Source organism: Lasiosphaeria miniovina, assembly GCF_030549165.1.
Source record: "Lasiosphaeria miniovina strain SMH2392-1A chromosome Unknown B0T26scaffold_3, whole genome shotgun sequence".
In the NCBI taxonomy this organism is placed as follows: domain Eukaryota; kingdom Fungi; phylum Ascomycota; class Sordariomycetes; order Sordariales; family Lasiosphaeriaceae; genus Lasiosphaeria; species Lasiosphaeria miniovina.
Window position 1 is genome coordinate 6007992 of NW_026848222.1, and position 13622 is coordinate 6021613.

A 13622-nucleotide genomic window follows, 5' to 3' on the forward strand; every position below is an offset into this window, starting at 1 on the left:
ACAGCTCAATGGCAAAGCTGCTGCTCGCATACTAAGCCCTTGCCTAAGGTAGGTATTTACCTAGTTAAGCCAGGCCCGGTGTGGCGATTATTTCCTCGAGCCTCGCGTAGAAGGAGCTCCACCTTGATTCCATGTTTTTTTTTCGTTGCCATTAGCAGCAGCGACCCTTCGTTCTTTCCTCCTCCCTGTTTCCCACAAAACACGGGCTGACTCGAGCTGGCTCTGGGCTGCAGCCGCAGCGCTACGATGCTCCACAGGTCTCGGGGATCACTGGCCGTGGACCGACCGACCCTTCACTCTGCGTTGACTCTCGCGCCCTTTCTGTCGATAACGCCCTGGTCACTGCTCACACCTCCGAGGAAGTGTCTGGCATGTTGTTCCTCTCAAATAAAATGCTCAAGGCAAGTGACGAGCTGCTCCTCTTGCTCCCCTGGCTATTTAACACGGCTTGGACGAACGGACGAGCAACACAGCCTAGCCTTTGACTTTTCCGTTCTTGGATTTTCTCCCTGCGGCCGGCCTCTAACTCTTCGGTCGTCATAGAATTGTAGAGCATGCAACGAGAGGGCAACCCCAAAACGCCACTACGATATTCAGCAACTGAAACCTCATGCGGTCGTCGGCCTGCTGTGGTTATGAGTAGGGACCTGAGGCCTTTGGGAGGAGACTTGAGGCTGCCTGCTTATAGGGAAGAACCTATCGTGGCTATGGCAACGTTTCATTCGGGGAGTGGTAGTCTGAGCCGGATTCTTCAACGCGGATCCATGTGGCTGCAGGCTTTCTGTTTCTCGGTCCTACGCTCTGCCCGCCCTCTAGCCCAACACCTTGTTGCGGACTTGCTGTTCACTGAAACAGTTTTTGCCACCTTTCTTCATGTCTCAGCTGTGGTCCATCAAAACCGCATTAGCCGTGCGATTCAGTGACATGTTCTTCAGTGATTTGTTGTTGAACCAAACTGCCAGGCAACTGCTGCCTTGCCAGCTGCTGCCTTGCCGTGCCTATGCTGAGCACCCGTGCAGCCCTGGTTCGTTTGCTAGGAAGGCTAGTCCTAGTGACCCACTACGGGGAATTCACGCTCTTGTCTAGACTCAACTTAAGCTAGAAAGGGACTGTATGTTTAAAAGATTACCGAGATTATCTTGGATAATTTGCATAGTTTTGTTGTAACGTTTAAATCTCAAAGTCTGGTGTTGCCACTCAGTAAAGACGCTTGTGCTGGCTTGTATATAGTACCGAGCTCTGTAGCTGCTGCCTCCTGCCGCCAGCGCACTCACAGCTGGAGCGCTGCCCCGCATTGCGTCGCTCGGCGGTGAATCTCTCGCTCCACAACCCCGTTCTCAACCGTCTTCAGGCACAACCACGGCCAGTAGACAGAGCTTTACGCCGAAATGTGGCTTCTCAACACGGCCGACTACTCGCTGACAAGCGTCTTGTATCCAGAACGCTATGCAATACTATCGCACACATGGGGCGACGGCGAGGTCACCTTTGACGACATCAAGAACCTCGACAGTGCCTCCAGGAAGGCCGGGTGGGATAAGATCGCGCAGACCTGTCGTTTAGCGGCAGCTCAGGGGTTCGAATACGCATGGGTCGACACGTGCTGTATCGACAAGAGCAGCAGCGCCGAGCTCTCCGAGGCCATCAACTCCATGTTCAAATGGTACAGGAACGCTACCGTGTGCTACGCCTACCTCTCCGACCTCGATCCAACGCCCATCGGCCTGGACGGCGCCGAGTCAACGCCCATGGGCCTGGACGACGCCGAGTCCCCCAAGCCCGGAGAAAAAAGGCTCGAGCGCGACTTGCCCCAGTGCGCTTGGTTCACGAGGGGCTGGACCCTGCAGGAGCTCATCGGCCCACGAAACCTCGAGTTTTACGACTGTGGCTGGACAATGAGAGGCACCAAAGTCTCGCTGGGCAAGCTTCTCTCTGCCATAACCACAATCCCCATATGGATCCTGCTTAATCAGGCACCACTCCACAGATGCTGCGTCGGGAGGAGGATGAGTTGGGCTGCGAACCGAAAGACGACGCGGATTGAAGATCTGGCATATTGTCTTCTGGGCCTGTTCGACGTGAACATGCCTATGATCTATGGCGAGGGCGAGAACGCGTTCCGGCGCCTGCAAGAGGCCGTCGCCATGGCCACCAACGACATGTCGCTCTTCGCGTGGTCCGACCCAAGTCTGCACTCGACTGTGTCCTTCCATGGCATCTTTGCCACGTCTCCTGCCCTGTTCGCCCAATGCGAGGGCCTGGTGAACAGCTTCTCCCCATCTCACTACGACCTCCGTGCCTTCTCCATCACCAACAGAGGGGTCAAGTTTCGTACTTATCTCCGGGTTCACCCGGATACCGGCGAATACTGGATACATCTCCATTGCCGAGACGCACGGTCCCACGACCTGACCATGACGGCTGCTATCTCTCTAATAAAGACCCCCGCCGGCTTCGTCCGCCGTAGGGTCGGCGAGCTCCTTGTTGACTCCGTCAAGGCAGACCACAACGACGTGTTCCCAGGGTCTATACTCGTCCGCACAACCGTGCCTGAGTCGGCGTGGCCGCGCCTCTTATCCCGCTTCAGGTCCTCGTTCGGCTTCAGCATCTCCAATGACAGCCCGAAATGGAACCCCCGACTGAGCGCCGACAACCCGCGCGATCTCGCGCTGCGGAACGCTCGCGAGATAGACCCCTCGTACTGGGACCGCAGCACCCAGAGTTTCATGACCGACGGCCACCCCATCTTCTCCGGCCTGCTCTACCTCGAATTCCGCCGCGCGGACAATGATGTTGATCAGCCGACGGGCGTGACTCCTCTGCTGCTCTTCTGCGGCTTCCACAAACACAAAAAAGATAAAATGCATCCATACGCCGCCCTGTTCCCTGACCTGGAGAAGCCGGCAACTAACTCCTCGCCGGCCACGCCAATGGCGAAGACGTGGACCCCAGATACCAGCAACGTGCTCGACAAGCACCGCGTACTGTCGAGCCGGTCCACCATGTACTACCCGCAGTTCCTGTCATACGCCGGCGAAGTCATCCGCGGCGAGCTCGAAGCCTCGGAGACATCGGGCGCCACGCCCCACGACCTGCACAGAGACTAGATTTTGCCGAGGAGGCTGGACAATGCCTCGGCCGGCCTGTCCATCTCCATCAAGCTTGAAATAGTTCGCAAACCATACACCGTCCACCACGTTACCATCTTTTTACAAGACTACGATCCCAAGGACTCGACAGGATAGAAATATTAAAACTACTTGCGAATTGGGGATTACATGACGTTGACTTAGGACGAATTAAGCCCTGGAACCTCGCCCTTTGCTCAAATCAGGCGTGGCAATCAACGCCCAGGGCACTGATGAATTCTTTTGAATTTGACTGGAGCTTAAAAAAAGGTTCGATCTGATGACGTATCACGCAAGCTTTTTTCTGCTGGACACTAGCGGCTGCTTTTCTACACGCTTTTATTTGCGCTACCCAAGATTCCTTTCCATACGTACGGCTTCCCAAGTTATTCTTTTGAAGTGACCAGCTTATTTGGCATACGATTAGAGGCTCACAAGCAGCATAAAACCGTAGGCATTACTAGCCATAACGAAATGAACTACCTAGGTGTGTGCTCCGGGAGGGAGGCACTATGTGCGAGTAAGAATGAAGCCTCCACAGCGTCCAGCTTTTGATATCTGGAAGATATTTCGTGCGTGGCTGAGTGTACCTACCTAGCATCAGTCACCTGAGGAATTCTGCTGCTGAACTGACGTCACGAGACGCTGTTTGTCTAAACCTGGGAAGCCGTTATCACCTACGGGGAGCGCTAATTTAGGAGGTACTAGGGGTGCAAAGGCCTTTTTTCTTTTTCATCCTATACTAGATGCTCTTGCTGCCGCCGGAATTCCGTGGCAGGGGCTGAAAAGTTTGCCCCCGTTTCCGCACAGACTGCAATCAGCCAGCCCCAATTTTCACCTATTTAATGCCCCGTCTTTCTAGCTGCTCCCATAAATTTCTTTTTTCTTCTACTTCAACCATACTCGTGCACGACCGCCACTTTTGCCTTCTCGTCTTTCCAGTCTTTCTCGCCCTCGATCTCCTTCTTGGCCTTCTATCTCTCCAACTGTTGGATAGCGACATTCATGACCGTACCTTTGGTGTAGGAGGGAGGTGGCGCGGGTTACGTGCTAGCCCACGTGGCTACGTGGGCGCACAGGACTTGCGCATATATCTACCAAAACCAAGTTCATACACGCCTCGGTTACTTCTTCCCTAGTATAGTAATAAATACTAGGGGGGTGCCTCGCTACGCTCGGGCGTAAGGCTTATATTTTGGGCCTAGCGGGGTAACATAAACTTTCAACATAACATAATTTTTAGGAGCGCACTACATCTTTGCACGCACTTTACGGGCCGCGCCGGCCCGCTACGGCTTCGCGAGCACCAGCATTTAATCGTTTATGTTTCATTCTATCGGGCGCGTAATTTTCGACACTTTCTACCTGACTGCCCAGAAATACATAACTTGGCACTCTGTTAGTTGATATTCGACAATTTCTCCGTTCTGAATTTCTCTCTTACCGTCAGAGAATTATTCTGTCGTAATGTAATGGTGCCCGAAGCACCGAAGTCTTTAGCCACCCACTTTAGGCATATGCTCCTGTAAATTACAACAAGCGTGCCTTACGCGGGCGTTTTCGAAAGGGTCCTCGAGACTAGGGCGGGGTAATCCAAGACGAATGACTGTAAAAATTTCTTATCAGCACCTGCCTTTGTTCACCAAACTCGACCAGCCCGCGGAGCCCGCCCTTCTCGAAAACAATTACCTGTACGTCTAGCCACTCGTACCTCTGAGCCTCTGACTGTGGGACGCAGTAGTTACTACAATCAACCATTTGGTTACCAAAAATTCACAATAATTCACACAGCTTCAACAACGAGCCTATCAAGCTCGTTGGCGGCGCCCCGATTGACGGTGCGCAGGCTCTTCAAAGTCCGGGATGTGAGGGGCTGAAGAAGATGCAAATATAACGTAAACGAGAAACTGTGAAAGTCATTGCGTCTTCCTTGACTAGTTTCCCCCGATACATTTCCTTTGCCTTTTTTCTTCTTGTTTCCCTCCTTCCTCTTCCGCTTCCCTGCAGTGATTCCTTGCAAAAATCTCCCCAAACATTAAACAAGCTACCTAGGGCAAGCTGGTTGTGATTCTAGTTGGCAGCAGCGAACTGTCCCCCCCTAGGGTATTTCAACCCCAGCGTCTTCCAAACCGTAGCTGGACTTATTCCAATACTAGAGTAGTTAGTTGTTCGGAATCAGAAAAATGATCAAGATCGACAGCCTGTTGCCCCATCTTCTCATCAATGTACTCCCTCCCTCCCGCCGGGTGCCGTCGTTGTTGGTCATCTCCATGGCCGGGGAGGGGACTGGCTCGTATTCAATGAGGTGGTTCTGTTGAGCTCAGAGCTGTTGTTCTCCCGTTGGAACACCCGATAGATCCTCGCGAGTGCCGACGGTGCTAGAAGGCACAAAGCCCGCTGCATAATCGGGAGTTCGGTGTCACGTCAACCACCAAATCTGTCATGAGGACATCATCGTCTCGCCTATCCTCAACCTCGAATCTCTCAGCTCAGGCGCATTCATTGCCATGGGTCTTCAAGCATTTAGCGGGCTGCTGTCTCGACCTTGTTGAGACTGTTTGTCCGTCTGGGTTCGAACGCCATGTTGTGTTGCAGTAACTTTAACGACAGCGGAGGCAACATTCGTCACCCGCTGTCGAACAGATTGCTTAGTACCCAAGATCACTAGAGAGCTTCATGAACCCTTGATATACTAACAGCTATCTTGTTCCAGAACCAGAATCCGGGGCGAAGAAATCATGTGTTGCGGTCGTTGCTTAAACGAGGTCGGCTCTATTGCTGTGACTTTCAGACGGAGGCACAGGCGCCGTTCGTCACCCGCTAGTAGCGTGACCTAGGTGGTAATTTCGTCCGATGTTGTGCTATTCAAAAACAGCTTGGCTGCCCAATGCCGGGGGCGCTGTAGCCAGTCCACGTGGATTCCTACCTACCTATAAATCTGCTGTCCTGCACTCCCAAACGGCCTTTCACCTCTCCCGCCAAACGCGTCGCGTCGCGTCGCAGACCCCGAACTTCTTTCAAAATTTGGCATTACACACTTTTACAGCCATCTCGCGGATCTTTGCTGCCCCTCTCCTCGATTTGCACGGCGTTGCCTTGCATTTGCTTCCCCTAGCATTGTCTTTATGTTACACGGACAGCTTCGCCACCACCATGTCGACCACCCCGCAAAAGGAGATTTCTACTCCTCCTGCCATGGAGGAATCTAGCACCAAGGAAACGGCGACCGCAACCACGGCCACAAGCCCAGGCAAAGAAACAACCAAGGCAGAGCCATCACCCGACCCCACCTCCGACTGGGAGCCGGTGCTCCGCGGACGCCGCCAGCACAGGTACGACTACGTCAACCACGTCTCGAAGCTCCGCAACAAGAACTACCGCGAGGAAAAGAACTTGGAAGCCTCTCTCCGTCTCAAAGCGAAGAAGGCGGTCAAACAGGCCAAGGCCGAGCGAACGGAGAACCTAGCCGCGCAAGGCATAACCTTGCGCAAGAGTAAGCCCTTCCGTCGACCGACCATTCCGCGCCGGCGGACTCGAGACGGGCCCGAGCCGGAGCAACAATACGTTTCCGGGCGCTGACCGGCCACGCCCACGGTCCGTGCATGTGGTCAGTGCCAATGCCGAGACCTTCGCCCTTTGGCAGGGTGAAGAAGAGCGGGTGCTCAACATCTGCGACATATCTTCCAGAAACAGTTAGGATGTGCAGCGGACGACGAGTGCAAATCTGCATCGCCTGGGGGATATAAAAACGTACGCCCCAGCAAAAGACCGACCAGAACCAGACCGGCCTGCACGTTAGTCGCGGCATCACCTTTCACCACCAACCAACCATCCCGAAAAAACGACTTCGCGAAAGAGTCTACGACAATCCGACAACACCAAACGCTTTCACTTTTCTTTCCCCTTTACTAAAACCACATTCATTTACGGATTTCACAATGGACAACTAAATGGCGCATTTATCGGTGGGGGATTATGTCCTTCGGTATAGGTCTCCATCCCTGCCCCAATCTCCGTGGGTACGGCGTTGGATCAGCATTATCATGAAGGAGCCTCACCGGAGCAGGATGCTCACAACCCATGAAGACTATAGGGGTATCCTCAGGGACATCTTCTCCTCGCTCCTCGGATACGGGGAGCTCTTCTGCGATTGTCCCGCCGACGGAGACAAGGAGGTGATGGCGAGACACGCGGCCCACCTTGGATCTCGCGCCCTTTGCAGGTACATCTACCCCTATCTGTTACCACGGCCGATGAGAACCGCCGCGAGGATGCGGCGCTGTGGCGAGACATCCGCAAATACCTTGAGGCCCCAAGGCCGTCTGCCACCCCGGCTCGCTGCCCCGTCTACTTCAAAGCTCTCGACATCATCGGGATCCCGCCAAGCGCAGCAGACCCCACTGGAGACCTCGAGATGTGCCGTGGCCATGCACTGCGGCCACATGATGTGCCGCGGCTGCTGGTTCCAGATGATGACGGTGCGAATGTGCGCGAAGCAGTAGTTGCACGGCATGCGCTGTCCCATGTGCCGGTTTAAGCTCGCTTGCCTACCAGTGCCTCTGCTACGCCAAGCCCCGACCGGTTATGGGACTTTCAGACTTGCCTGCCCTATGACATTCACTTTTAGAAGCGCGTCAGAATGGCCGCACTCACTGGCAAGTTGGGATGAGGCGGAATGCCGATCCAGGGCACCCCCGAAAATCGCAAGCTGATCGGCCTGTCCGACGACGAGTTTTAAGCCGGTGGTGTGGAACAGGTGTCACGGAGAATGGAGTATCATGAGGGAATGGGTTGGTAGACGGAGGAGGAGCGATTTGTTTATGGCACGCACCGCCACTATTCCCGAGGAAGAAGTTGGCCTGGTCATTAATATTGGAGTAGCTCTGCTGGATTCGCACCTCATGGAGTATTGGCGGGAAGGAGACGGATGAGAGAAATGTTTATGGTACGCACCGCTAGTCTCCTTTTTGTATAACAACGATGATGCCATCGTTTTGGGGGAACACGATATTGACTTACTAATACCAGTATGACTGACCGATCTGGAATATGCCAGTGTCTACTTTCTCGTGTTTTTACGAGGTTTAATTACTGTACAGTAAATAGGTAATTGGCGTCCGCGATCTCTGCTTTCTTTACTGCGTGACATTCAAATGATTTCTAATAACTTAATTACTGTGACGAGTCTCAATAGTGTAACAAAAATTTGCTAATTGATACTTGTTTATTGTTGGAATTACCAGGTACTGGTACTGGAAGCAATAGGGCGTGGCTGCACGCCGAAAACTGGTGGTTTAAGTGTTGATTGTTGATGTCTATGTGTATCTAGAAGAAAGAGGTGGCCGTAGGCCACTTATGTGGAAATCCGGGGCCCTGCGCCTCCACCCCACCTGCGTGGCTGATGTATGCGCCACCACAGCCACCTCTGTGTGGCTGACTCGCGCGTTATTCCAACATTTATATTATTGTATGTCTTGTGCTCTGCTAAGCGCACGAACAGTGCCGGCTGTTTACAGGATTAGACCTTGCTGCGACAAAACCTTTGTCCCCCCAGCGACATTTAGCTGGCATTTCAGTCTACATACATCTATACACAGCTACTAATTCTCGAATAAGTACCTATGGACCAACATGTGAGAATCCACTGGAAATTGGGAGCAAAATCAAATGTGCCTTGACTCGATCCGGGCTAGGAGCAGGTTTGAGGATTAGGGCAGGGTGTCGAAGGCACTTGGCAGACGACAACAATAGATGAACAGTTTACGAGATCACAAACTAAAAATAACACAGCCTCGCCACCTGTTTGACTATTAATGGCCATCTTACGTGCACGCTGTTCAGGTTGACGATTGAGCGGCGCCAAGTCCATTTTGATGGTCCGTCGTACCGGGATAGCCTGTGACAGATTATCCGATCTTCAACAGACGATCGCGGCCGCTGTGGGGTAGCTGGCCGGTAGTGTGGCCTGCGAGCCCAGATGCCAGCCTAATGGCGACCGCCCGCCTGGCAGTCGCCGTGGCCGGGCCGCGTGCTTGGCGGCCAGTCGGGACGGGGGTGCACCATCCGCTCGGGCGCTGCTGTTGACGTAGGGGAGGTGATCAATGCAAAGGATTTGATTTGGTTGCCACGTGAATGATGGTGTCAGAGACCGGCAAATTGTGCTGTTTACGGCGTTGGTAACTGAACCCAGAGGGCAATTCAAGGGGAATCCACTGGGGATTACTCACAGAAAAGGTGCTTACCTCCCTGGTCAATTCGAGCTCGTATAATTAGTGGGCCCGTCGTTGGGGAAGAAATATGCTTCTGACTGCGGCAGTAAGAGATAGGGGTCAGAGCATGTGTAACAAAACAAAACAGTGAGTTATTGGGGTCGTGCAGGGGAGCTTCGACTCGTGACCTTATTACCCTGGCATGGTTTAAACCCTATGAGATACCTTTAAGTACGATTTCCCTTTCAATTCTGAGCTAATACATAATACATACCCCCGGACCCTCGTCTACCTGGTTTCTTTGTTCGAATCTTTGCCTATTGGGGGTCGGGACTCGAATACGGCGGGAGTAACCTCATTTTGTCAGGGTTAGGGTTGCGCACCAGCATTTTAATTGGTCACTCGACAGGCAAACCTATCACCGATTTCAACCAACCAATTGCGACAGAAACCCCTGAATCCATTTTCCTGCATTCTAGCTCGCACCCAGTCCCAACAACCCTAACCCGGAAATCGCGACACCGGAATTCCCGGTGTAGGCTTTGGGCCTGGGCCTGACCGCTGTGTGATTGCCGTTGGTCCGTGACACAATCCACGCCTGATTGCGGACACTCATACTGGCCGGTAGGGCTGAAACTGCGCCGTGCAACGGCCACTTCAGGCCGCCCACAGCTGCGGGTACGCGGAAAGGCTCGCCTTGGCACGCAAACTCGCCCCCAACCCACAGGGCAACTCCACAACCTGGCACCGTCGATTTGGTACAAATGCAACAGACCAGCGCGTATTCCGATGACATGAGAAGACTCAGCATCACACTTCACAACAGTTCCTCAGTCATCAACCCGGCTTTCGATTCTTCTTCTCTTTTAAGCGCTTTCAACTTCAACCTCTGGAAGGTTCATGCTATTTTGGCTGCAGCGGTGCCTATCGATATCCACCGAGCCAAAGTTTCTTCACGAGGCCGTTAAGGTGACTATTGACTATTGACATTTGACATCAGCCCTTGATCATCCTTGCCACGAGCGACGCTGCTGACAACTCGCCCCTTTAGTACCCGAGCCCCGACAACAAGCTCTACATCTTCCTAATCACACCTCGCACCGACACCAAGAAGCAGGCTTCTACCTGGTAATCACAAACAGTCAGTGACATTAATCAGCAAATCATTAACATGACCGATACTCCCGATACCCCCTACATCTACTCGCTGCTCGACGACCCCGTCGAGGTCGCGGCGCCGGCTGCAGTCCCGGAGACGGCCGCCCCCGCCACCACCACAACCCCCGGCGCAGCGCAGGCCGCTCCCGCCAGCGACAAGCCAATCCACCAGGAGACCATGTACCACCGGGTGCGAGAGTACATCAACGACACGGCCTCGGCCACGTCCGTCCCGCACGTGCTGTGCATGATGTGCCAAGTCTACGAGCTGGAAATCGTCGGCGTCCCGCCGTCGTCCGCCGCCGTCGTCGCGGCCGGCGAGCGCGTGCCGGGCATCGTGCTGCCGTGCGGGCACATGGCGTGCGTGGGGTGCTGGGAGGGGTACGTGGCGACGCGGCACCCGTCGTGGATCGACTTCCGGCGCGAGAGCAAGCGCGCGCGCCTCAGCTGCCCGCTGTGCCAGGAGCACCTGCAGTTCGCCGAGTGCGGCCACTACGTCGAGCCCGCCAAGCTGCCGGGCGACCACGTCGACGCCGCGTGCAAGCTGCACTCGGTGCCGACCACGAAGCCGGAGGCCGAGGCCGCCGGGGGGCTGCACCTCCAGGCCTACTGCAACCAGTGCCGCTACCGGCGGATCCTCGACATTGCCAAGGATCTGAGAAAGGCCGGCAGTAAGAAGCTTCGCGAGGTGGCGGACGAGGTGTTTGGCGAGTACGCGGCGAACGAAGACGAGAAGATGGACCTGGCGTCGATGCTGGGCACGCTGCCCGAGGTGATGGAGGAGCAGCTGTTCGAGGTGGTCAAGGCCGAGGGCCCGAGCTTCGGGGGCAAGGTGTGGGAGTGGGCGAGCCGCGACTTTGAGCACGAGTGCAACTGCGTGTTCGAGATGGACGCCGAGGCCCACGACTTCCAGCACCTGCAGGAGGATTCCGAGGAGGAGGACGAGGACGAGTTCGTCGAGCTGGTCAACGAGGGCGACCTGCCCGTTGGGGACGACGTGCTGGGCGCTGCTGCCGAGTCTGCTGCCGCGGCTGGCGGTGCCGAGGCGGACGCCGTGGCGGTCCGGGCACAGGGTGGCGAGGAGCGCCGTAGTGCTCCGACCGGGCCGGTAGTCAGCAACAGGTGCACTGAGCTGGTGCCCTACACGATCCATGTCGAGTACTTGCCCGAGGGCGCGGCCGAGGAGGACCGAGAGGAGGAGGTCGTCGGCACGTACCACGTTTCCGTCTACAGCATTCCCGAGAACGCTAGCGGTGTTGAGCAACCGCTCAGGTCCCCGATTGAGCAGATCAGTACAAGGATGGTGATTGGAATGTAGAGTGGTTGTTAGGAGATGACGGGCACACACACACAAACACACACACACACACACACAGAGAGAGAGAGAGAGAGAGAGGGAGGGGGGAGAGAGAGGAAGAGGACGTGATTGGGATGCGGGGTCGGGTAGAGAATAGGCGTGGCCTTGAGAAAGAGTGTCTGGTGAGGGTGTCGACGGCGGCGGTGGCAGTCGAAAGGAAAAACGGTGACGCAGAAAAAGAGAGAGCGGTGGCAGTGATGCCATGGTGGTCAGCGTGTTGACGACGGCCTAGGAAGAGGAGAAGCAGCGATGGCGGTGGCGGCAGTCTGGAGCAGTGGCAGTGATGGGAGTCGAGGTGTTGACGACGGCGGTGGCGGCCAGGTTGTTGGCGGCGGCGGTGGTCAGACAGAAATTGGCGACGCAGAAAAAAGGAGAGCACTGGCGGTGGTGTCTTGGCGGTCAGGGTGTTGACGGCGGCCTGGGAAGAGGAGATGTGATGCTGGCGGCGGTGGCAGTCGGGAGGAATGAGTGACGGCGATGGGAGTCAGGAAGTTGACGACGGCGGTGGCAGTCAGGATGTTGGCGGCGAAGCGCAAGAAGAACGGCGATGGCAGCAGCAGTGGTGGCCAAAAGAAAAGTGGTGTCACAGAAAAAAAGGAGAGCGGTGGTGGTAATGTCTTGGGTGTCAGGGTGTTTGTTGACGGAGTCCTGGAAGAGAGGCGGTGATGGCAGCAGCGACAGTCGAGAGGAGTGGCGGTATCGGGAGTCGGGGTGTTGAAGACGGCGGGGACCGGAGAGAAAATTGGTGTCGCAGAAAGAAAGAGTGGTGTTGATGGCGGCTAGGGTGTGACGGCGGCGAGAGAAGGAGAGAGGTGTCAATGGCGGCGGTGGCAGTCACGGTGTTGACGAGGACTGTCAAAGCGAAGATTGGCGACAGAAAGAAAATAGCAGCGGTGACGGAGCAACGATGATGGTGTCAGAGCAGTCAGGGTGCTGACAGTGGCGGTTGGAGAAAAAAAGGGGTGAAATGGCGGCGGTGGCAGTCACGAGAAATGAGTGGTTGTGGTGGGAGTTAGGGTGTTGAGGAGGATGATTGGAAGGAGAAGGCGTGTGGAAGAGAGAAAGAGTAATGGTGGTGGCGATGGCGGTGTGGTAGTTGGGGTCTCGAAGACAGTGGTCAGAAAGAAAAGCAGTGGCGCAGAAAAAAATGTACGGTGGTGGTGGCGGTCGCAGCAGGTGTTGATGGTGGTGGACAGGGAGAGGAAGAGTTGGTGTGGCATGTCGGTCGTTTTGTCGTTGGCGGCGGTCTGGGAGACGAATGGCGGCGCTGGTGGCCATGGCAGTCAGGGTGTTGACAAAGATGGTTAAAAGGGAGAGGCGGGATGTATCGGTTCGGTGTTGGTGGTGATAGTGGCTGGGTGGTTGTCAGAGTGTTGGTTAATGTGTTGGTGATGGCGGTCAGAAGAAGAAGAGGCGTTGGCGACGGTGTGTTGTTCAGGGCGTTGATGGTGGTAGTGGAAAGTAGAATGTTGATGGATACGATGTTGGCGGTCGTCAGAGTGAGAGAGAACGTGTGGTGATGGCGGCGGTGCGGTAGTGTGGTGGCTAGGAGAGGGAGACGGGCGCTGTGTCGGTTTCGTGTTGGTTCTGGTGGTGGTGATGGCTGGGTGGCTGTGAGAGTGGTGTGAAGATGTTGACGATGGTGGTCAGAAGGAGAGATCGGCGGTGATAAAGGCATGTTGTTCGGGGTGTTGGTGGCGGTAGTGGAAGGTGGATGATTAGGATGTTGGGGGTGGCGGTTGAAGAGCGAGCGGACGGGGGCGGTGAGGG

The 13622-nt window shown here is 55.2% G+C and overlaps 3 protein-coding genes across 3 annotated transcripts; 1 reads left to right on the plus strand and 2 right to left on the minus strand.

The window, feature by feature from the left end:
* Window positions 1-1388: 1388 nt before the first annotated feature.
* B0T26DRAFT_600720 (heterokaryon incompatibility protein-domain-containing protein) lies at window positions 1389-2330 on the plus strand (the record flags this gene model as incomplete). The annotated part of the gene is made up of 1 exon (XM_060435729.1): window positions 1389-2330. A coding segment is annotated over one exon (942 nt), but the record flags the coding sequence as incomplete, so codon positions are not given.
* Window positions 2331-10508: 8178 nt separating this feature from the next.
* On the minus strand, window positions 10509-12192 carry B0T26DRAFT_773213 (uncharacterized protein; the record flags this gene model as incomplete). The annotated part of the gene is made up of 1 exon (XM_060446571.1): window positions 10509-12192. A coding segment is annotated over exon 1 (1548 nt), but the record flags the coding sequence as incomplete, so codon positions are not given.
* Window positions 12193-12743: 551 nt separating this feature from the next.
* On the minus strand, window positions 12744-13604 carry B0T26DRAFT_260173 (uncharacterized protein). Its single transcript, XM_060434035.1, has one exon. It carries the CDS (start codon window positions 13528-13530, stop codon window positions 12970-12972), a length of 561 nt encoding a protein of 186 aa, XP_060299327.1. The 5' UTR covers window positions 13531-13604; the 3' UTR covers window positions 12744-12969.
* Window positions 13605-13622: the final 18 nt, after the last annotated feature.

What these genes read in the sequence shown, in the direction of transcription:
- B0T26DRAFT_260173 (XM_060434035.1), bottom strand. Translation starts at nt 13,530, where the DNA reads ATGCCTTTATCACCGCCGATCTCTCCTTCTGACCACCATCGTCAACAT.